Source organism: Schistocerca cancellata, chromosome 5 (genome assembly GCF_023864275.1).
Source record: "Schistocerca cancellata isolate TAMUIC-IGC-003103 chromosome 5, iqSchCanc2.1, whole genome shotgun sequence".
Classification (NCBI taxonomy): Eukaryota; Metazoa; Arthropoda; class Insecta; order Orthoptera; family Acrididae; genus Schistocerca; species Schistocerca cancellata.
This window is the reverse complement of record NC_064630.1, coordinates 579,958,747-579,984,426: the sequence shown is the minus strand read 5'-3', so window position 1 is coordinate 579,984,426 and position 25,680 is coordinate 579,958,747. Positions and strand designations below refer to the sequence as shown.

At 43.6% G+C, this 25,680-nt stretch overlaps 1 protein-coding gene across 1 annotated transcript in view; it reads right to left on the bottom strand.

Moving 5' to 3' along the window:
- The window catches only part of LOC126187513 (adipocyte plasma membrane-associated protein Hemomucin-like), a 123,912-nt gene extending 99,145 nt beyond the window's left edge, over positions 1 to 24,767 (bottom strand). Inside the window, exons 1-3 of the mRNA XM_049928646.1 lie at positions 24,666 to 24,767; positions 12,950 to 13,161; positions 6,522 to 6,638 (exon numbers count right to left, since the gene is read on the bottom strand). Of these exons, the coding sequence (XP_049784603.1) occupies positions 6,522 to 6,638; positions 12,950 to 13,161; positions 24,666 to 24,766 (430 nt within the window). The 5' untranslated portion in view covers position 24,767. The remainder of the gene's footprint in view (positions 1 to 6,521; positions 6,639 to 12,949; positions 13,162 to 24,665) is intronic.
- Positions 24,768 to 25,680: the final 913 nt, after the last annotated feature.

Here is a 25,680-nt window from a genome sequence, read left to right as displayed (position 1 = left end):
ATCCGTTACAGCCATGCGGATAAGATGCTTGTCATCTAGACTGCTAGTGATACGAGGCCGTTGTGATGCAGCACGGCGTTCCGTATTACCCTCCTGAACCCATCTATTCCATATTCTAACAGTCACTGGATCTCGACCAACGCGAGCAGCAATGTCGCGATACGATAAACAGCAATAGCTAGAGGCTATAATCCGACCTTTATCAAAGTCGGAAACGTGATGGTACGCATTTCTCCTCCTTACACGAGGCATCACAACAACGTTTCACCAGGCAACGCCGGTCAACTGCTGTTTGTGTATGAGAAATCGGTTGGAAACTTTTCTCATGTCAGCACGTTGTAGGTGTCGCCACCGTCTCCAACCTTGTGTGAATGCTCTGAAGGGCTAATAATTTGCATACCACAGCATCTTCTTCCTGTCGGTTAAATTTTGCGTCTGTAGCACGTCATCTTCGTGGTGTAGCAATTTTAATGGCCAGTAGTGTTGTTTTCAGTTTCATAATGGCTTATTCTTTCTTGCCCTGCTCCTCTCTAATCCAAGCCCACTGATACAAGCGATCGCGAGTGGCTGCCACCTGAGAGTGTCATCATGTGATAGTCGCTGTCTGTGACAATAGTACAGCGGGTGGACAAAAATACGGAAACACCAAAAGCTCAACACATACCAAGCTTAAAACTGTGTAGTAAGACCGTTGGCATTCAGACAGCTTCCAGTCGTCCCGGAATGTATAAACAGTTTTCGATATATCCTTCCTCCTGCAAAACAGTTGCAACTTCAGGAAACGATGATGGAGGTGGATAGCGACCACGCACCCTTCCTTTGAAGACAGACCACAAGGGTTCTCTAATACTGAAATCTGGCGACTATTGTGGCAATGGGAGATGTCACAATCCATCTTCGTGCTCACAAAACCAGTCTAGAGCGATGCGAGCTGTGTGAACAATGGACTGTCCTCTTGGAACACAGCATCACGTAAGGGGACAAACATTGTACCACGGGATCGATCTGATCAACCAAAAAGGTCACACAATCCTTGGCAGTAATGCTACTTTGCAGAGTAACCATGGGGCCCATGGAATACCACAGTATGACAGCCCAAATTGCCACCAAATCCTGACATGTTTCACTCTTAGGAAGTAAACTCGGTCAGAACTTGGAAACAGTGTGAAACAAGACTCATCCACCAAATTACTTTCTTCCATGGCTGTAAAAAATAAATAAATAAATAAAAGGGGGGGGGGGATTCAAATGGCTCTAAGCACTATGAGGACAACGGTTCAAACCCGCGTCCGGCCATCCAGATTTAGGTTTTCGTGATTTCCCTAAAATCGCTTCAGGCAAATGCCGGGATGGTTCCTTTCAAAGGGCACGGCCGATTTCCTTCTCCATCCTTCCCTAACCCGAGCTTGTGCTCCGCCTCTAATGATCTCGTTGTCGACGGGACGTTAAACACTAATCTCCTCCTCCTCCTTCTCCTCTAAGCACTATGGGACTTAACGTCTGAGGTCATCAGTCCCCTAGACTTACAACTACGTAAACCTAACTAGCCTAAGGTCATAACACACATCAATGCCCGAGGCAGGATTCGAACTTGCGACCGTAGCAGCCGCGTGGTTCCGGACTGATGCGCCTAGAACCGCTCGGCCACATCGGCCACTCCACTGCTGCATTGTCCAAGTTTAATGGCTTCGGCACTACGTTTTCCTGTTACGGACATCTGCATCACTGATGAGTGGTTTTGGAATTCCAGCTCGCCCTGCAATTCCCTACTTAACGACCTCTCTTCCTGTGTTTTTCTCTTTGTGTGTGTGTGTGTGTGTGTGTGTGTGTGCGTGTGTGTGCTGAAAGGGCTCGCGAGTGCGACACTCAGTTCTACAGTGAGATTTTTGCTGTCGTCCCTTTATTCTTTGTTAGAATCCTCTACAAAGACCACCCGTCCATTACGAACACTCAACACACACTTCCGGTACTTAGTGGAGGTTGTTTTTCCGCTTTCCCTGTGGCCAATATGTGGTGTGAATCTTCGAAACGGGGTTTCTTGAAACACCAAATACTTCAGCTATCGTGATTACGGGTGCATCCGCCACACGATCACCAACAATTTACCCACATTCGAATTCACTTTGTTCCAACATAATGCTCTCACAACTACACAGAACACTGTTATGCCACGACTGACGAAGGACATTGCATAGGTACCATTCGTGATAAAATAAAACCTACAGGCTTGGCCAGCATCTGCATTTATGTTAAAGCATGCATTTCTCGCGGTGTCTAAATATTGTTCTCCAATCCCTGTAACTATCTGAATGCTAAGGGAGCCCTCGTCCCCCGACAAAGCGTCTGATACCCTACGATTATGACTGTGCACTATATACACTGAAGAGCCAAAGAAACTGGTATAACAGTCTAACATCGTGTAGGGCCCGCGAGCACGCAGAAGTGCCGCAACACGACGTGGCATGGATTCGACTAATGTATGAAGTAGTGCTGGAGGGAACCATGAATCATGCAGGGCTGTCCATAAATCCATAAGAGAACGAGGGGGTTGAGATCTCTTCTGAACAGCACGTTAGAAGGTATCCCTAATATGCTCAATATTAAAACTTCCTGGCAGATTAAAACTGTGTGCCAGAACGAGACTCGAAATCCGGAACTTTGCCTTCAGCGGGCAACTGTTCTACCAACTGTGCTACCCAAGCACGACTCACGCCCCGTCCTCACAGCTTTATTTCTGCCAGTACCTCGTCTCCTACAGAAGCTCTCCTGCGAACCTTGCAGAACTAGCACTCCTGAAAGAAAGGATACTGCGGAGACATGGCTTAGCCACAGAATGGATGTTTCCAGAATGAGATCTTCACTCTTCAAAGGAGTGTGAGCTGATATGAAACTTCCTGGCAGATTAAAACTGTGCGCCGCACCGAGACTCGAACTCGGGACCTTTGCCTTTCGCGGGCAAGTACTTCTGTAAAGTTTGGAAGGTAGGAGACGAGGTACTGGCAGAAGTAAAGCTGTGAGGACGGGGCGTGAGTCATGCTTGGGTAGGTCAGTTGATTGGGCACTTGCCCGCGAAAGGCAAAGGTCCCGAGTTCGAGTCTCGGTCCGGCACACAGTTTTAATCTGCCAGGAAGTTTCATATCAGCGCACACTGTGCTCAATATTGTTCATGTCTGGGATTTTTGGTGGCCAGTGGAAGTGTTTAAACTCAGAAGAGCGTTCCTGGAGCCACTGAGTAGCAATTATGGACGAGTGGGATGTTGTATTGTCCTGCGTAATTGCGTCGGAATGCACAATAGACATGAATGGATGCAGGTGATCAGACAGGATTCTTACTGCGTGTCACCTGTCAGAGTCGTATCTAGACATATTAGGAGTCCATTGTCACTCCAATGCACACGCCCCACATCATTACAGAGCCTCCACCAACTTGAACAGTCCCCTGCTGACATGCAGGGTCCATGGATTCATGTCCATCCGCTCGATACAATTTGAAGCGAAACTCGTCCGACCAAGTAACATGTTTCCAGTCATCAATATTCCAAAGTAGGTGTTGACGGGCCCAGGCGAGGCGTAAAGCTTTGTGTCGTGCAGTCCTCAAGGGTACACGAGTGGGCATTCGGCTCAGAAAGCCCATATTGATGATATTTCATTAACTGTTTTGTACGCTGACAGTTATTGATGGCCCGGCATTGAAATGTGCAGCAATTTGCGGAAGGGTTACACTTCTGCCACGCTGAACGATTGTCTTCAGTCGTCGTTCGTGCCGTTCTCGTAGGATTTTTTTCTAGCCGTAGCGATGTCGGAGATTTCATATTTTACAAATCTTTAACATAGTGCAGCGCTTCAGCAACCGTGAATTGTTTAGAAATTGAGAAATTCAGCTTTCAGTTGAAAGGTAAAATATTATTAGTTTACCTAGGTTTCGATGCTGAAAATGGTATCTTCTTCAGAACAAAAATTAAATTATTTTGAGGGACAAATGTTGGCCATGTCACAGAATAAAATTAAACGAGAATAAAGTCGCATAGTCACAAGATTATGTCTGTCAAAACTAAAAACATTAAGACAAACGTAGACGAGGCGACGCCGGCCAGGAATAAGAGTCCCTTTTTTATAGTGCGATTGTACATTGTGTCTCTATGTATTTTTATTATACTGGTAATGACACCTAGTTGCTAAGGTGTTTCTTAATTTGCCTGTTTTATGTTCATTATATTTTATGCTTCGCACGCTTGTGTTTTCCATACTAATTTATTAGTTACTGTAGTTACTGTAGATATTTATTATAATAAAAAATGTGTGTGAAATCTTATGGGACTTAACTGCTAAGGTCATCAGCCCTTAAGGTTACGCACTACTTAACCTAACTTATCCTACGGACAAACACACACACCCATGCCCGAGAGAGGGCTCGAACCTCCGCCGGAACCAGCCGCACAGGCCCTGACTGCAGCGCCTTAGACCGCTCGGTTAATCCCGCGCGGCTCTCATTATTATTATTATTTTCGATTATTCCCATTTAAGAGAGCGTTTGAACTTTAATTCCTTTATGATGATTGTTTATGTTTTTTCTGAGCCCAAATTTTCTTCATGTGTTCACTGTGTTGTTTCTTTCGCTCCGCTGTCCATTTGCATCCTGGTCTCTTCTGTGTTGTGGTGTCAAATTTATGTTTTTTGATGATGTTCCTGAATTCAGTTCTATTTTCTGCATCGTTTACTGTTGTGTGTGCTTGTCTGAGGTCCTCTTCAACTTCTTTTATCCATTTTGTTTTTCCCCTGCCTGAGTTGATGACTTTAAGAATTCGCTTTGAAATTCTGTTTTCATTCATCCTGTGGATATGTCCGTAGAACTGCATTCTTCTTTTCCTTATTGTATCCGTAATCTTGTCTGTGTATTTATGTAATTCTGATGTTGGTCTCTTCTTCCAGATTCCTTGCTCTTGTATCCTGAGAATTTTCCTTTCTTGTTTCTCTATTTCTTTGATTTTAGTTTGCCCACCTATTTGTGTTGTTTCAGATGCATACAGTGCCTCCGGAAGTACGACAGTGTTGTAGTGCCTCAATTTTGCGTTAATGGATATGGACTTTTTGTTATAATAGTTCCACGTGAGTTTATATGCTTTCTGTAGTTTTTTTATTCTTTCCTCATTGGCCTTTAGGTTGATCCCTGATGGCTGGATGATTTCTCCCAGGTACTTAAAATGTGGTACTTGTACGATTTTCCCATGGGTTGTCACAACAGGCAATTTGTCTTGTGGCACTCTTTCTATGTACTGGGTTTTCTCATATGAGATTTGCAGGCCAGTTCTTTGTGCAATTTCATGTAACTTCTGTATGGTGTTAGTGGCTTCTTTTCTATTATTTGTGAGGATTGCAAGGTCATCCGCAAAAGCTAAACACTTCACATAGAATCTATTATCTTTTCTAATGCCAATTTGGATTCCTTTGACTTCTTTTTCCCATGTCCTGATAATTTTTCAAGAATGATATTAAAGAGTAATGGTGAAAGTCCGTCACCCTGTCGCACTCCAGTTTGGATTTCAAATGGTTCCGAGATATCCCCCATAAATTAAACCTTGGAGACTGTGTCAGTTAATGTTTCCCAAATGTATGCTCTTGTCTTTCTGTCAACGCTGAATTCTTCCAGCGTCTTGCAGAGCGCTACTCGGTCTATTGAGTTGTAGGCCTGTTTAAAATCTACAAAAGTAACCACTGTGTTTCGGGTGTTTCTTATCTGGAGAATAATTTTCAGATTCCAGATATGCTCTATGCATGATCGTCGCTTGCGAAAACCAGCATGGTATTCTCCTATTTGTGGGTCAGCTTGTTCTTCTAATCTATTCATGAGAACTTTTGGTAGGATTTTATATGTGACCGGTACGAGTGAGACACCCCTGTAATTATAATATTTGAATGTAAATTTCCATGCCCTGACTTTGTAGCTAGTTCTCAAGTAAATTGTTTAATGTACTTTACCAATAGGTAGGTTTGTCCATTTGCAGGACTGATTCCGTCACAATTTGTTTACAGTTCACGTTTGCTCTCAGTAATTTTGAGACAGCTTGTCTCTAGTGCTTGCGCTCGCGCTCGCGCATGCGCTTGGCCGCTGGCTGAGCCTCGCTGCGGAACTGCTCGCGACGCCTGGTTTCCTTGTTGCTTACGTGTGACTCTTATTCCTGACCGGCGTAGCTCCGTCTACGTCTGTCTTAATGTTTTTAGATTTGACAGACATAGTCTTATGACTATGCGTCTTTATTCTGTTTTAGTTTTATTCTGTGACATGGCCAACGTTTGTCCCTCAAAGTAATTTAATTTTTATGATAACCACAATTTTCTTTATTATGAAATCATTAGATTGGTGGTGTATTTCAATGTGTAACATATGTCCGTATGGGTTAATTTATAGGTTCTGAAGACGATACCATTATTGGCATGGACACCTAGGTAAACTAGTAAAATTTTACCTTGAAGACTGAATTTCTTAATTTCTGAATAAATGAATGAACTGCGATGCGACTCACCGGTGTCGACGTCCACCCTGAAGAGTCCGTAGTACATGTCGGCGACAATGAGCGTGCCGTCGCTGGCGAACTTGACGCCCGCCGGTCTGCCACACGCCTCTTCATCCCAGGGGCCTTCTGCAACACCAACAGCCACTCCCACTGTTCATAAGGAACTTGCCGAACTGCAAGTTTCACAGGAAGTTTGCGTCTCAAAGTCAGGAGATCTTGCGAAACTAAAAGAACTTGCAAATCATACTTGACCTCTTACGTTAGTAACAAATGACTCTGAGCGAGCATCGTGACAGGAACAGGGATTAGTGACCACAGGCTGATTTTTAGCAAGACTGGATACCGTAACATCCAAAGCCACCAAAAATAAACGCAAAATATATCTGTTTAAAAAACCAGATAAAAATTCGCTTTACGCATTTCTATGGGACAGTCTCCATTCCTTCCAAACTAGCTGTGTAGGCATAGACCAGATGTAACTTAAATTCAGAGAAATAGCATCGACGACAATTGAGGCATTTATAACAGATAAATTGATAAGAATCGGAACTGATTCCGCATTGTACGCAAAACAGGTCCGAAATCAGGTGGAAAAATAACGAAAAAAGCATGCAAAATTTAAAGGAACGCAAAATCTCCAAGTAGGCGATGTTTTATAGTAGTTCCAAATTTAGTGTGGACTTAAATGCGAGATAATTTTAATAGTTCCCACAGTGAAACTATGTCTCGAAATCTGGCAGAAGACCCAAAGAAATTCTGGTCCTACCAGCAACGGGATGCAATCAATAAAATCACTGTACAATGGCAATGGTAATGTTAGTGATGAGAGTGCCACTAAATCGGGGGTTACTAAATATGGTTTTTCCCATATTTCTTCACCAAAGAAGACGAAATAAATATTCCAGAATTCGAATCAGGTAAACCCGTCAATATGAGTAACTCAGAAGCAGGTATCCTTGGTAAAGCGAAGGAACTTAATCATATAATAAAAGCATGTCTTCTGTTCCAGATTCTGAGTATGCTGATATGATAGCTCCATACTTAGCAGTTATAAACATCCCCCTCGCTCGACGAGAGATCTGTAGCTAAAGATTGGAAAGTTGCACAGGTCATACCAGTATTTAAGGAAGGAAATAGGAGTAAGCCGCTGAATTACAGACCCACATCGATAATGACGATTTGTAGTAGGATTGTGGAACATATACTGTGTTCGAAAATTATGAATCACCTCGAAGAAAATAATGTATTGACACACAGCACGGATTCAAAAAATATAAATCTTACAAGACACAAATAGCTCTTTATTCTCAAGTAGTAACGTGTGCTATCGATGGGGGGCTCTCAAATTGATTCCATATTTCAAAATTTCCAGAAGGCTTTTGGTACTGTTCCTCACAAGTCACTCGTAATCAAATTGCGTGCTTATGGAATATCGTTTCATTATGCCACTGGATTCGTGATTTTCTGTCAGAAAGGTCACAGTTCGTAGTAATTGATGGAAATTCATCGATTAGAACAGAAGGCATATCTGGCGCTCCCCAAGCCGTGTTACAACTTTTGCTGTTTCAAATCTCTATAATGACTTAGGAGATAATCTGAGCAGCCCTCTTACGTGTTTGCAGATGATACTGTTATTTATCGTTTAGCACTGTCACCAGAAGATCAAAACCAATAGCAAAATGATTTAGACAAGATATCTGTATGGTGTCAAAAGGGCCAATTGATTGCAAATAATGAGAAGTGCAGGGTCATCAATGTGAGTACTAAAAGGAACTCGGTAAATTACAGAACATGATAAATCACACAAATCCATAGGTTGTCATTTCAATTAAATACTTAGGAATTGGAATTAGAGAAAACTTAAATTGCAACAAATTAAGCTGCGGCGCTGCAGTGGCGGAATTTCAGAAAGGTGCTTACTTTAAAAACACCTCTCGTATTTGGTGGCACCCGAAGATGGATCTTTAGCCTTCGTCACCGGTCGGGTAATTAATAAAAAATTTACTAGCAACTGAAGCGGGCTCTTATTCTATTAATATACTCCTCAGTTGCGGATGTTCGCCTAATCAAATACTTTGCATCCAGATTTAACTTTTTCTTGTTTTCCCTAACCGCTAAGGCAGTCGTGACAAAACATTTTTGCTTAAGATCCGATATTGACATTCTAGGGGGACACTGCTAGCCACATACGAAGGGGTGTAAAATGGCCACCCAAAGTGATTTTCAGTTTCCGTCAAACTACGGTAACCGATAGAATCTTACCATTTACACATTTTGAATCAACATATTATATGGTATCATAGAAAATATGTTTCAGCGAGAAAGAAAATAGTGTATGCATTATTCTGGACGCTTACGAAGTGGCCAGTTTTTAATACCTAAGTGGGTACTGTGGCCACTGCCTTCGCAACAGAACCACATGTTTGTTTTCTTTATTTCTGGGTACATTTTCTAAGCGTCTTCACGCCCTAGTATATGAAAGATTACGAAGTGGTTGCTGCAGCAGACCGTTTTCAATCGCACTTTTGGTTTTGACCATATCCAGGGTGACCCACTTAAACGTTTCAACGCAAATATCTCTAGAACAAAAATAGATACTGAAAATCGACTTTCACTGGTACGATTGTAAGACAGGGGGCTCATGAAAATAAATATTGTTAGACATTCTAAAACGTAAGCAAATATGTTTTTTAATGGACACCCCTTATTATTTCTTACGCAAAGAATAACATAAAAAATTACGAAAAGAATGGTATTGTTGCATCACAATACGTCAATTACGTGCTGAGAAATTGCAAAGCAAAGCGCACTGCTAGTGCACTGTTCGAGATGCAAGTGTGCAGCTCACTTTGCTCATAATCACGATGTGATTGACGTATGTAATCTTATTTTTACTGTTGTCAAGAGGGCCGAAAGTAATAATAGGGTTTACTGCCACAAACATTGATATGGGGGGATCGCGCCTGCGTCCAGGGACATGCAATAGCGGCGCGTTTCGTTTGTTTCAAGCGTCAACTTCGCTTTGCAATTTCTCGGGATGTAATTGACCTATTGCGATTGCTTACGTTTTAGAATGTCTCGCAGTATTTACTGCCATGTGCTCCTGCCTTATACTCATAGCCGCGCAAGTCGTTTTTCAGTATGTAGAGACGGTTTTAATTAATCCGAAGTCTTCACATAGGAATGGAAAGGCGGATGATACGGTATAGTTAGGTTTAAGTAGTTCTAAGTTCTAGAGGACCGATGACCTCAGATGTAAGTCCCATAGTGCTCAGAGCCGTTTGATACGCTTTAGAAGTCAATTTAGGCTGTTATTATGCTTGGTTTTTTGGAAGTAAATAAATGAGTGAACACCTTGGCCATTTTTCCCGACGACCACTTTTCCCGATCTGACGCAATATCAGCATTAGTGATCCACGCAAGGAACTGTCAGACTGAAGTAAATAACAAGAGACTACATTTGTAGGCCAAAACACGTTGTTGAAACATTGATATGGTAGAAAATTATTACTCTACATACAAGATAGGCAAAAAGAATAATATAAATGAGTTATCTTACATAAGACAACTGAAAAACAAAAATTTATTTACTAAAAAAATAACGCAACAACCTTCTTTTGTCAAGCTTAGTTACAACAATGGCGATGTATGTATTAGAGCTAGTCTGACCACTCTTCGGCAGGCAAAAAAACAGGCAATGGCCACTTTTCCTGTCCTGGCCGCTTTACCACACCTTCACCTACCGTTCTTACTATTAATTAGTAACCTCCATAAATTAGTATGTCATAATAATTAGTAACAGTAACTGCGATACGGCACACGATCGCAAATGATTACTAAAATGTTTTGAATGACTTTTGCTTTTAGTGATTTAATTGTATTACAACATGCTTCATGTGGATGGATGTTACTTGTTAGAAACATATACCACATTTGAAGACGACCATCTCTATAATGTACATTCACCAATCTAAGTTTCTTCCCTTTGACATTTTGAACACAGCAGCTGATCATTGCTAATTGTCCATCCTCGTGAGTTGTAAGTATTGGAAGACAAACAATAAAATACAATATTCTCCCTCTCACTTCTATTAACCCTACAGTGACCACGCTACATACCAATCTGCCCCTGACGTAAGCCTCAAACGATACTTAGTTCACTGTGGAATTGACCAACGTCAGTTAAAATTATCTTAAAATATTACGGTCTCTTTTTTGTTTGTTACTAAGCAAAAAATACGTTCTTGAGAAGCTCTTAACCTTAGTTGACATTTTTGGATTAGACTGTTAATTGCGGCCGGCCGGTGTGGCCGAGCGGTTCTAGGCGCTACAGTCAGGAACCTTGAGACCGCTACGGTCGCAGGTTCGAATCCTGCCTCGGGCATGGATGTGTGTCATGTCCTTAGGTTAGTTAGGGTTAAGTAGTTCTAAGTTCCAGGGGACTGATGACCTCAGAAGTTACGTCCCATAGTGCTCAGAGCCATTTGCCAATTGCTTGATGTATATTACATCAAAAAAAGTTTTGCAGTACCCCAGTTCCCAGAACTCCTGAAGAAAGCCGTTGACTGTGGGTATTGTATCACAGACACAGTCCCTATGACTGTTCAGAGATGTCACTAAACCCGCTCAAAGATGTAAACAACCATGCATGAGCAGCGCCTATTAGACGGAGGGGGTCCGACAACCGATCAGTTCCAGTCATTCCACCAGCAAGGAGGTACACGGCTCGTGTTGTCTGTTGTTCAACCATGCGTAGGAGGTCAATACCGCGGTTCGATCGCATCCGCATTGTTACTTTGTTCGAGGAAGGGCTCTCAACAAGGGAAGTGTCCAGGCGTCTCGCAGTGAACCAAAGCGACGTTGTTCGGACATGGAAGAGATACAAAGAGACAGGAACTGTCGATGAAATGCCTCACTGAGGTCGCCCAAGGGCTACTACTGCAGTGGATGACCGCTACCTACGGATTACGGCTCGGAGGAACCCTGACATCAACGCCACCATGTTGAATAATGCTCTTCGTGCAGACACAGGACGTCGTGTTACGACTCAAACTGTGCGCAATAGGCTGCATGATGCGCAACTTCACTTCCGACGTCCATGGCGAGGTCCATTTTTGAAACCACGCCACCATTCAGCGCAGTACAGATGGGCCTAACAACATGCCGAATGGACCGCTCACGATTGGCAACACGTTCTCTTCACCGATGAGTGTCTCATATGTCTTCAACCAGACAAAAGTCGAAGACGTGTTTGGAGGCAACCCGGTCAGGCTGAACGCCTTACACACACTGTCCAGCGAGGACAGCAAGGCGGAGGTTCTCTGCTGTTTTGGGATGGCATTACGTGAGGACGACATACGACGCTGGTGGTCATGGAAGGCGCCGTAACGGCTGTACGATATGTGAATGCCATCCTCCGACCGATAGTGCAACCATATCGGCAGGATATTGGCGAGGCATTCATCTTCGTGACGACAATTTGCGACCCCATCGTGCACATCTTGTGAATGACTCCCTTCAGGATAACGACATCACTCGACTAGAGTGGCCAGCATGTACTCCAGACATGAACCCTATCGAAAATGGCTGGGGTAGACTGAAAAGGGCTGTTTATGGACGACGTACCCAGCAACCACTCTAAGGGATCTGCGCCGAATCGCCGTTGAGGAGTGGGACAATCTGGACCAACAGTGCCTTGATGATCTTGTGGATAGTATGCCACGACGAATACAGGCATGCATCAATGCAAGAGGACGTGCTACTGGGTATTAGAGGTACCGGTGTGTACAGCAATTTGGACTACCACCTGTGAAGGTCTCACTGTACATGCAATGTGTGGTTTTCATGAGCAATAGGAAGGCCGGAAATGATCTTTATATTGATCTCTATTCCAATTTACTGTACAGGTTCCGGAACTCTCGGAATCGAGATGATGCAAAACATTTTTTGATGTGTGTGTTGCCCGCAGCTCGTGGTCGTGCGGTAGCGTTCTCGCTTCCCAAGCCCGGGTTCCCGGGTTCGATTCCCGGCGGGGTCATGGATTTTCTCTGCCTCGTGATGGCTGGGTGTTGTGTGATGTCCTTAGGTTAGTTAGGTTTAAGTAGTTCTAAGTTCTAGGGGACTGATGACCTTAGATGTTAAGTCCCATAGTGCTCAGAGCCATTTGAACCATGTGTGTGTTATACAATACGCTAGAGAGCTGCGGGCTACACGAACAATCTGAGGCGAATGCTGGGATGGCTCCTTTGAAAGAGCACGGCTGTTTTCCTTCTCTCCCTTTCTCTCTCTTTTCCTTCCCTTCCACACCCCCCCCCCCTTCCCCATCCACCAGATCAGAGCTTGTGTTCCCTCTCTAGTGACCTCGTCATGAATGGAACGTTCGTTAACGGTGTGTTTAATGTGTGTCCTTGCTACGTGCATGTGTCGGATGTACTGACCGCAGGACCTGCCGAACTTGGCGACGGAGGTGACCTGGTCGGTGAGCGGGTCTATGCGCACGACGTGGCCGCCGTTGAGCCCCGTGTAGAGCTGACCCTGGCGCTCGGCCAGCGACTCGGGGCCCGACACCAGACCGTCCAGCAGCCGCGAGGCGCCGCACAGCCGCGCGTTCCGCGACAGACCGCCCTCCAGCGGCAGGTGAGGCGGGGGCCTAAAAAACAGACATCCAAAAATTATATGCTGAGCGGAGGCCTGAAACCCACATTGCACTGCGGTGACAAACGTCTTGGGATAGGAATATGCACATGTAGAGATGGCGGTAGTGTCGTCTTTACACTGGCGGAACTCTCCTATGTACTCAAGCGAATCATCTAAAAAGGTTTCCGACATGATTATAGCCACACGACGAGAATTAACGGAGCGCGGAATGGTATTTGTGTAAGTAGGCTATTTAGGTATTTATGTTGGTAACGCCACGTAGTTCACTGTATGAAAATCACTGACTGTGCTGTGTGCAATCTGTGGCTCAGACAGCAGTGGTGGATGTGGGGCAGAATTTTGAGAGCGGACGACCGCGACGTGTGTCCGTCACAAAAACGAAATTTGTAATACTGGATGTTATGAACTGATATATATACAGGGTGTTACAAAAAGGCACGGCCAAACTTTCAGGAAACATTCCTCACACACAAATAAAGAAAAAATGTTATGTGGGCATGTGTCCGGAAAAGCTTAATTTCCATGTTAGAGCTCATTTTAGTTTCGTCAGTATGTAGTGTACTTCCTCGATTCACCGCCAGTTGGCCCAATTGAAGGAAGGTAATGTTGACTTCGGTGCTTGTGCTGACATGCGACTCATTGCTCTACAGTACTAGCATCAAGTACATCAGTACGTAGCGTCAACAGGTTAGTGTTCATCACGAACGTGGTTTTGCAGTCAGTGCAATGTTTACAAATGCGGAGTTGGCAGATGACCATTTGATATATGGATTAGCACGGGACAATAGCCGCGGCGCGGTACGTTTGTATCGAGACAGATTTACAGATCGAAAGTGCCCCGACAGGAAGACGTTCGAAGCAATTGATCGGCGTCTTAGGGAGCACGGAACATTCCAGCCTATGACTCGCGACTGGGGAAGACCTAGAACGACGAGGACACCTGCAATGGACAAGGCAATTCTTCGTGCAGTTGACGATAACCCTAATGTCAGCTTCAGAGAAGTTGCTGCTGTACAAGGTAACGTTGACCACGTCACTGTATGGAGAGTGCTACGGCAGAACCAGTTGTTTCCGTACCATGTACAGCGTTTGCAGGCACTATCAGCAGCTGATTGGCCTCCACGGGTACACTTCTGCGAATGGTTCATCCAACAATGTGTCAATCCTCATTTCAGTGCAAATGTTCTCTTTACGGATGAGGCTTCATTCCAACGTGATCAAATTCTAAATTTTCACAATCAACATGTGTGGGCTGACGAGAATCCGCACGCAATTGTGCAATCACGTCATCAACACAGATTTTCTGTTAACGTTTGGGCAGGTATTGTTGGAAATGTCTTGATTGGGCCCCCTGTTCTTCCACCTACGCTCAATGGAGCACGTTATGATTTCATACGGGATACTCTACCTGTGCTGCTAGATCATGTACCTTTACAAGTACGACACAACATGTGGTTCATGCACGATGGAGCTCCTGCGCATTTCAGTCGAAGTGTTCGTACGCTTCTCAACAACAGATTCGGTGACCGATGGATTGGTAGAGGCGGACCAATTCCATGGCCTCCACGCTCTCCTGACCTCAACCCTCTTGACTTTCATTTATGGGGGCATTTGAAAGCTCTTGTCTACGCAACCCCGGTACCAAACGTAGAGACTCTTCGTGCTCGTATTGTGGACGGCTGTGATACAATACGCCATTCTCCAGTGCTGCATCAGCGCATCAGGGATTCCATGCGACGGAGGGTGGATGCATGTATCCTCGATAACGGAGGACATTTTGAACATTTCCTGTAACAAAGTGTTTGAAGTCACGCTGGTACGTTCTGTTGCTGTGTGTTTCCATTCCATGGTTAATGTGATTTGGAGAGAAGTAATAAAATGAGCTCTAACATGGAAAGTAAGCGTTTCCGGACACATGTCCACATAACATATTTTCTTCCTTTGTGTGTGAGGAATGTTTCCTGAAAGTTTGGCCGTACCTGTTTGTAACACCCTATATATACAGGGTGAGTCACCTAACGTTACCGCTGGATATATTTCGTAAACCACATCAAATACTGACGAATCGATTCCACAGACCGAACGTGAGGAGAGGGGCTAGTGTAATTGGTTAATACAAACCATAAAAAAATGCACGGAAGTATATTTTTTAACACAAACCTACGTTTTTTTAAATGGAACCCCGTTAGTTTTGTTAGCACATCTGAACATATAAACAAATACGTAATCAGTGCCGTTTGTTGCATTGTAAAATGTTAATTACATCCGGAGATATTGTAACCTAAAGTTGACGCTTGAGTACCACTCCTCCGCTGTTCGATCGTGTTTATCGGAGAGCACCGAATTACGTAGGAGAACCAAAGGGAACGGTGATGGACCTTAGGTACAGAAGAGACTGGAACAGCACATTACGTCCACATGCTAACACCTTTTTATTGGTCTTTCTCACTGACGCACATGTACATTACCATGAGGGGTGAGGTAAACGTACACACGTGGTTTCCGTTTTCAATTACTAAGTGGAATAGAGTGTGTCCCACTGGAAACGCGTCGACGTATGTGGTATCAGCATGATGGTGCACCTGCACATTCCGCAATTAACACTAGACTGACCCTTGACAGGATGTTCGACGGGCGTTTCGTAGGACGTGGAGGACGCATAAATTGGCCAGCCCGTTCTCCTGATCTTACACCTCTGGACTTCTTTCTGTGAGGTACGTTAAAGGAGAATGTGTACCGTGATGTGCCTACAACCCCAGAGGATATGAAACAACGTATTGTGGCAACCTGCGGCGACACTACACCAGATGTACTGCGGCGTGTACGACATTCATTACGCCAGAGATTGCAATTGTGTGCAGCAAATGATGGCCACCACATTGAACATCTATTGGCCTGACATGTTGGGACACACTCTATTCCACTCCGTAATTGAAAACGGAAACCACGTGTGTACGTGTACCTCACCCCCTCATGGTAATGTACATGTGCGTCAGTGAAAAAGACCAATAAAAAGGTGTTAGCATGTGGACGTAATGTGCTGTTCCAGTCTCTTCTGTACCTAAGGTCCATCACCGTTCCCTTTGGAACCCTACGTAATTCGGTGCTCTCCAATACACACGATCGAACAGCGGAGGAGTGGTACTCAAGCGTCAACTTTAGGTTACAATATCTCCGGATGTAATTAACATTTTACAATGCAACAAACGGCACTGATTACGTATTTGTTTATATGTTCAGATGTGCTAACAAAACTAACGGGGTTCCATTTAAAAAAACGTAGGTTTGTGTTAAAAAACATACTTCCGTGCATTTTTTTATGGTTTGTATTAACCAATTACACTAGCCCCTCTACTCACATTCGGTCTGTGGAATCGATTCGTCAGTATTTGATGTGGTTTACGAAATATATGCAGCGGTAATGTTAGGTGACTCACCCTGTATATATATATATATATATATATATATATAATTGTTATTATTATTAAGGTAAATACATTGTTTGTTCTCTATCAAAATCTTTCATTTGCTAACTATGCCTATCAGTAGTTAGTGCCTTCAGTAGTTAGAATCTTCTATTTAGCTGGCAGTATTGGCGCTCGCTGTATTGCAATAGTTCGAGTAACTAAGATTTTTGTGAGGTGAGTGATTCATGAAAGGTATAGGTTATTGTTAGTCAGGGCCATTCTTTTGTAGGGATTATTGAAAGTCAGATTGCGTTGCGCTAAAAATATTGTGTGTCAGTTTAGTGTTGATCAGAATAAGTAAAGAGAGAAATGTCTGAGTACGTTCAGTCTTGCTCAGCTGTTTCAAAATCAAATAACGTAAGAGGTTTACTAGCACGGTTATTTATAAATTTTCAAAGGGGACGTTACATTTGGAGCTAGACATATGGGACCTTCCATTTCGGATAACGTTAGGGAATTTAATATTCCGAGATCCACAGTGTTAAGAGTGTGTCGAGAATGCCAAATTTTAGGTATTGCCTCTCACCACGGACAACGCAGTGGCCGACGGCCTTCGCTTAACGATCGAGAACAGCTGCGTTTGCGTAGATTTGTCAGTGCTTACATACAAGCAACACTAGGTGAAATAACCCCAGAAAACAATGTGGGACGTATGACGGGCGTCTCCATTAGGACACTGCGGGGAAATTTGGCGTTAATGGGATACGCCAGCAGACGACCGACGCGAGGGTCTTTGCTAACAGCACAACATCTGCTGCAGCGCCTATCCTGGACTCGCATCCGTATCAGTTGGACCCTAGACGAAAGGAAAACCGTGGCCTGGTCGGATGAGTGCCGATTTCAGTTAGTAAGTGCTGATGGTAAGGTTCGAGTGTGGCGCAGACCCCACGAAGCCATGGATCGAAGTAGTCAAGATGGCACTGCGCAAGCTGGTGGTGGCTCCATAATGGTGTGTGCTATGTGTAAATGGAACGGACTGGGTCCTTTGTTACAACTGAACTGTCATTGACTGGAAATGGTTATGGTCCACTACATGTGGAAATTTGCAACCATTCAAAAATGGTATTTTTAAGAATTACAATGCGCCATGTCACTGAGCCACAATTGTTTGTGGTTTGAGCTACTTTCTGGACAATTCGAGCGAATGAGTTGCCCACCCAGATCGCCCAAAGTGAATTCTATCGAACGTTTATGGGACAAAAGGAAGGGGATTTCTGTTCAGATGAGTTTGCGATTGCAAAAAAAAAAAAAAAAAAAAAAAAAAAAAGGATAGAAGGGTCGTGGGGTCAGCACACTGCTCTCCCGGTCGTTATGATGGCATTCTTGACCGAAGCCGCTACTGTTCGGTCGAGTAGCTTCTCAATTGGCATCACGAGGCTGAGTGCACCCCGAAAAATGGCAACAGCGCATGGCGGCCTGGACGGTCACCCATCCAAGTGCCGAGCACGCCCGACAACGCTTAACTTCGGTGATCTCAAGGGAACCAGTGTAGCCACTGCGGCAAGGCCGTTGCCCAGTGAAGATAGACGCGAAGGCAACACTCAACACAATAGTAAAAGATTATATGCCATCTATCTCCGCTGATGAAGAGACTGAAACAATGTTTGATGAGATAAGGGAAATTATTCAGATAGTTAAGGGAGACGAAAATGAAATTGTTAAAGGAGACAAACTCGGTAGCAGGAAAATTAAGAGAACGATAAATATTGGGAGAACATGGACTGGAGGAAAGAAATGAAAGAGGAAGTCGCCCGGAAGAAGTATGCACAGAACATAACTTAATCAACGGCAACATAGTCAAAAGACTGACACGAATTATTCACAGAACAACGAAAAAACTGGTAGTAGCCGACCTCGGGGAAGTTCAGTTTGGATTCCGAAGAAATGTACGATCACACGAGGCAACGCTGACCCTGAGTTACCTTAGGAGATAGATTAAAGAAAGGTAAGCCCACGTTTATAGCAGTTATAGACTTAGAGAAAACTGTTGGCAATGGCGACTGCAATACACTCTTTGAAATTCTGAAGGAAACAGATATAAAATACAGAGAGCGAAACGCAAGTTAAAAAAGGAACTTATACGAGAATAGATCGAATACGCCTAATCTCCGAAAGGCAGATGAAGACTTTCTCTTCCTTCATCTCTGCCGGCCGGAGTGGCCGAGCGGTTCTAGGCGCTTCAGTCTGGAACCGCGTGACCGCTACGGTCGCAGGTTCGAATCCTGCCTCGGGCATGGATGTGTGTGATGTCCTTAGGTTAGTTAGGTTTAAGTAGTTCTAAGTTCTAGGGGACTGATGACCTCAGAAGTTAAGTCCCATAGTGCTCAGAGCCATTTGAACCATTTGAACCTTCATCTCTGGCAATGTTTTATTTATGTGAAAAGTGCCAAGTGGCACTGTGGCTCGGAGTCCATGTTAAAACATTACCCCACCCCCTAATCAGCGGTTAAGTAATTTAGAAAGGCAACAGAATTCCATCTCCAGTAGTAGCACCTAGCGTAGTCAGCAGGAGATCTCGGGTTCGAATCCCGGTCCTGTACACATTTTCGCTCATCGCCGCTGATTCCGCTTAATGTCCCGCTGCAGCTGATAGCAGTTATCTCCCTTCAATTTACATATAGAATGGAAAGAAGCCGTCGAATAGAAGATCCGGTGAATAGGAGGGCTGAGGAATCACAAACATGTCATTTCTTGCATAAAAATTCATTGATGGAGGTTGTCGTGAGACATGGTGAGCTATCGTGGTGCAGCATCCAAGCGCGTAAAAGCCTGGTGGCACAAGTACCACCCCTTTTACTGAGTCTGTCAAGAACTTCGCGATAAAAATTCATATTGGCAGTTTGTCCTAGAGACTCAAATTATTTGTGAGTGAACCCCGACTTTAAAAAAAGTTGTTTGATTTTAAATTTGCTCATCCCTGTTTCCTTGGGATGGGGAGAGTTTGTAGTGTCCCATTCCCATCTTTGGTATTTTGTCTCGGGGTCGTGCTCGAAAACGCAATTGAGGGATTTTGGCTCTCTCTGAAGGCGGTCCAGAAGATCAAGCAACACCCTCCGAGTATTCCTCAGCTCAATAGTGAAGTTATTTGAAACAATATTTGCACATACTTTCCACATATCCAAATCCCGTTTCAAAAGTTGATAGATGCCAAACTTGTTCAAATTTAACGCACTACTGTTCATCGTGACCGACAACTGACAATCTGACTTCACAGTACACTCCACTGTATCATTCTGTTCTCGTTGGGTTACACAGCATTAAGAATCTGTTGTGTGAATTTTTAATTTTGACAAAGAGATAACATCCGTCAACGACTTCGCTCTTTCCACATTGTCACTCGTTCTTTAGGTGGAAGGTGAGCTTGTAAGAATGCTAAAAACGCTTTTGCTATCTGGACACTTACTCCTTGGGTAGGGAATGTTTCTCTACAAGCCATTTTTAGCTTTTCATGAGGCACTATAACGCGTCACGTCAGTCTTTAAACGAAACGAAACAGGACCGCGTTCCTCATACGCTATCAGATCAAAAGTATTTGGACGCCCCTATCTAACTGACCGATAGATGTCACGAGAGAGCGATCAACCAGTATCAAATTAAACGAAGAGAATTCTATTGTCATTAGAGAAGCAGTTAACAGCAGAATGGCTCGGACAGGGGAGCTCAGTGGCTTCGAATGTGGACTATCCGTTCGTTGGATGTCACTGGAGTAACAAATCCATTGGAGACATTTCAACGCTTCTGAAACTGCCAAAGTTCACGCTGATGTGCTTGTGAAGTGAAAATGCGATGGAAGAACGACAACGAAACCAAAACTTCATGTACTGGCGGACAGGGATTCTCGAGCATTGCGTAGGTTGGGTGCAGAAAATGGCATGAAATCAGCGGAAGAAAATTCTAAGATTTCCAAAGTACTACCACCGGTCGAGTTACCACAATTACTGTGCGTAGGGAGTTAAAAAATAGATTAATGTGGTCGAGCAGCTCCTCGTAAACCACATATTTCTATAGTTAATGCTCAGAGACACATGAATAGTTGTAAACAGCGACGCCACTGGACAGTATATTACTTGACACGGATGATTTGGAATGATGAATCTCGTTGCACCCTGTGGAAATGATGGATTTGGGTTTGGCGAATACTTGGAGAACGTCACGTTCTATCGTGTATAGTGTCAACAGTGAAGTACGGAGAAGGTAGTGTTACCTTGTTGCCGGCCGGAGTGGCCGAGCGGTTCTAAGCGCTACAGTCTGGAACCGCGCGACCGCTACGGTCGCAGGTTCGAATCCTGCCTCGGGCATGGATGTGTGTGATGTCTTTAGGTAGGGTTAGGTTTAAGTGGTTCTAATTTCTAGGGGACTGATGACCACAGAAGTTAAGTCCCATAGTTCTGAGATGATGATTTTTTTGTATCAGCATGACAATGCACCCTTTCATAAGGCAGTTTCTGTGAGGCAGTGATTTGCGGACGATATTGTTGTTGTTGTCTTCAGTCCTGAGACTGGTTTGATGCAGCTCTCCATGCTACTCTATCCTGTGCAAGCCTCTTCATCTCCCAATACCTACTGCAGCCTACATGATTCTGAGTCTGCTTAGTGTATTCATCTATTGGTCTCCCTCTACGACTTTTACCCACCATGGTGCCCTCCAGTGCTAAACTGGTGATCCCCTGACGCCTCAGAACATGTCCTACCAACCGATCCATTCTTCTAGTCAAGTTGTGCCACAAACTCCTCCTCTCCCCAATTCTATTCAATACTTCCTCATTAGTTATGTGATCTACCCATCTAATCTTCAGCATTATTCTGTAGCACCACATTTCGAAAGCTTCTATTCTCTTCTTGTCTAAACTATTTATTGTCCACGTTTCACTTCCATACATGGCTACACTCCATACAAATACTTCTAGAAACGACTTCCTGACACTTAAACCTATACTCTACGTTAACAAATTTCTCTTCTTCAGAAATGCTTTCCTTGCCATTGCCAGTCCACATTTTATTTCCTCTCTACTTCGACCATCATCAGTTATTTTGCTCCCCAAATAGCGAAACTCCTTTACTACTTTAAGTGTCTCATTTCCTAATCTAATTCCCTCAGCATCACGCGACTTAATTCGACTACATTCCATTATCCTCGTTTTGCTTTTGTTGATGTTCGTCTTATACCCTTCTTTCAAGACACTGTCTATTCCGTTCAACTGCTCTTCCAAGTCCTCTGCTGTCTCTGACAGAATTACAATGTCATCGGCGAACCTCAAAGTTTTTATTTCTTCTCCGTGGATTTTAATACCTACTCCGAAATTTTCTTTTGTTTCCTTTACTGCTTGCTCAATATACAGATTGAATAGCATCGGGGAGAGGCTACAACCCTGTCTCACTCCCTTCCCAACCGCTGCTTCCCTTTCATACCCCTCGACTCTTGTAATTGCCGTCTGGTTTCTGTACAAATTGTAAATAGCCTTTCGCTCCCTGTATTTTACCCCTGCCACCTTCAGAATTTGAAAGAGAGTATTCCAGTCAACATCGTCAAAAGCTTTCTCTAAGTCTATAAATGCTAGAAACGTAGGTTTGCCTTTCCTTAATCTTTCTTCTAAGATAAGTCGTAGGGTCAAATGGCTCTGAGCACTATGGGACTTAACATCTATGGTCATCAGTCCCCTAGAACTTAGAACTACTTAAACCTAACTAACCTAAGGACAGCACACAACACCCAGCCATCACGAGGCAGAGAAAACCCCTGACCCCGCCGGGAATCTAACCCGGGAACCCGGGCGTGGGAAGCGAGAACGCTACCGCACGACCACGGGATGCGGTAGTCGTAGGGTCAGTATTGCCTCACGTGTTCCAACGTTTGCACGGAATCCAAACTGATCTTCCCCGAGGTCGGCTTCTACCAGTTTTTCCATTCGTCTGTAAAGAATTCGCGTTAGTATTTTGCAGGCGTGACTTTTTAAACTGATAGTTCGGTAATTTTCACATCTGTCAACACCTGTTTTCTTTGGGATTGGAATTATTATATTCTTCTTGAAGTCTGAGGGAATTTCGCTTGTCTCATATATCTTGCTCACCAGATGGTAGAGTTTTGTCAGGACTGGCTCTCCCAAGGCTGTCAGTATTTCTAATGGAATGTTGTCTATTCCCCGGGCCTTGTTTCGACTTAGGTCTTTCAGTGCTCTCTCAAACTCTTCACGCAGTATCATATCTCCCATTTCATCTTCATCTACCCCTTCTTCCATTTCCATAATACTGTCCTCAAGAACATCGCCCCTGTATAGACCCTCTATATACTCCTTCCACCTTTCTGATTTCCCTTCTTTGCTTAGAGCTGGGTTTCCATCTGAGCTCATACTCATGCAAGTGGTTCTCTTTTCTCCAAAGGTCTCTTTAATTTTCCTGTAGGCAGTACCTATCTTACCCCTCATGAGATAAGCCTCTACATCCTTACATTTGTCCTCCAGCCATCCCTGCTTAGCCATTTTGCACTTCCTGTCAATCTCATTTTTGAGACGTTTGTATTCCTTTTTGCCTGCTTCACTTGCTGCATTTTTGTATTTTCTAAAGCTGCATGCCCTCGGGAAAAATTACGGTTTAGTTTCCCCTTGCTTTCAGCCGTTCGCAATACCAAAACAGCAAGGCCGTTTTGGTTAGTGTTACAGGGCACATCAGTCAATCATCCAGACTGTGGCCCCTGCAACTACTGAAAAGGCTGCTGCCCCTCTTCAGGAACCACACGTTTGTCTGGCCTCTCAACAGATACCCCTCCGTTGTGGTTGCATCTACGGTACGGCTCTCTGTATCATTGAGGCACGATAACATTACTGAAATGGAATACCCTGCGCAGAGTCCCGATCTGAAGCCAATGGAACACATTTGGAATGAGTCAGAACATTGATTTCGCTCCTGTCCCAAGCGCACAATTGAAACGTCCCCTTAGAAAAATTTAAAAATAGCAGTGTGGGAAACCTCTTACGTTATTCGATTTTCAAACAGCTGAGCAAAACTGAACGTACTCAGACATTTCTCTCTTTACTTACTCTGATCATCACTAAACTGACACACAATATATTTAGCGCAACGCAATCTGACTTTCAATAATCCCCACAAAAGAATGGCTCTGACTAACAATAGCCTATGCCTTTCATGAATCACTTACCTCACAAAAATCTTCGTCACTCGAACTACTGCAATACAGCGAGAGCCGATACTGCCAGCTAAATAAAATATTGTAACTACTGACAGGCATAGTTAGCAAATGAAAGATTTTGATAGAGAACAAACAATGTATTTATCTTAATAGTGTTCAAAAATTATATATTAGTTCATGATATCCAGTCTTACAAATTTCCTTTTTCTGACACACACACGTCCAGATCGTCTGCTCTCACAACTCCGCCATCTCGCTCCCCACATCCACCACTGCTGGCGGCTCACCTCCAACTGCGCAACGCTACGCACTGTTCCCATCCAACTGCCCAACACTACACAAGCGAATATTCCAACAATGAGTCCAAACAGCCACAGACTGCAGACAGCACAGTCAGTGATTTTCTTACAGAGCGCTACGTGGCGTTACCAACATAAAAACCTAAACTGCCTACTTACACGATGTCACTACCATCTCTGGTATCGACTTTTGAGGAAGAATGGGCTACCATTCCTTCACAGACATTGAGACACGTATTGCAAGTATCGCTAGCAGAGTTCAAGTCGTCATGAAGGCCAAAGGTTGACACACTTTCTATTAATGGTGTCCGGATACTTTTAATTAGATAGTGTTTACTTTTTTAACAATTCTCGTATAAGACAAAGTGGCATAGCATAAGAAAATCGTTGACAGCGCAATGCTCGTGCGATCTTTATCTACCACTCTGTAATACTATTATTCTTTACATGTCACACAGCTCAGCAGCCTCTTATGCTCGTATGAACTTCGTGGTAATGCAGCTTTTACAAATAGTAGTGACCGTCTAATATTTCTCAGAGCTGTGTGCCACTGTCTGAACGTAGCTGCACGGTGTGTGTGCAGTACCTGTATGCTTTGGGCAGCCGTCCCAGCGAGTGTGACTCCTGAGGCAGCAGGCAGCAGAAGAAGAGCAGCAGGGCTACCCGGAGGCCGTCGCGGACAGCCATCACGGCATTCACTGCAACATCACCATCAAACACCCGTGTTACAGAGGTGTCAAATGAATTAATAAATGCAAAGCCTATTTCCTTCCACACTAGTGCCAGTTAATCAAACAAAAACTATTCCTTTTAAGAATGGTCTGTCTCATCATGATGCACAGCTAGTTACAGTATGTGACACAGCTCCATACAGTAACGCAAAACACTCCTCCAAAGTAGTGCGTTCAGCTAACGATTTAACAATTGCAACTTTTAGGGAAAGCTTGCAACAGTTAGACTGGGATGAGGTGTACCGGGAACCTGATTCTAATTTAAAATTTAACCTATTTCATGATACATTTGTGACTATATTTGAAAATATTTTCCTAAGAAAAAAGTGAAATATAAGTGTAAGAAACCATCTAAAAAGTCATGGTTTACTAATGGGATAAAAGTACCTTGTAAACAGAAAAGCGAAATGTATCTTGTAGCTAGAAGGAGTAATGACCCATAAACAATGAAACATATAAAAACTACTGTACTGCACTGTATTAAGAGAAGTTACTAAAAAGCCCAGAAGTATGTGGATTATATCTGAGATTAGCACCTCTGATAATGAAAATTAAAACAATTCGGAAAACTGTTAAATGGAAAACAGCAACCGTGAACACCCGGAAGGCCGTATTTATATCAAACACGATGAAAAGTTTGTTAACAAAAAGTCAGAAGTAAAAAACACTTTTAATAATAATTTTGTAAGTGTTGTAGAGAATATAGGATACAGCTATTCATTAGATTGTGCAAGACAATATATGGATGAGGCAATACCTATGCAATTTGATAAAAGTGAATTTCAACCCACCTCTCCTACCGAAATTAGGAAATTAATAAATTCAATCAATAGTAAAGGCTCACATGGAATAGATGGCATTTCCAACAGA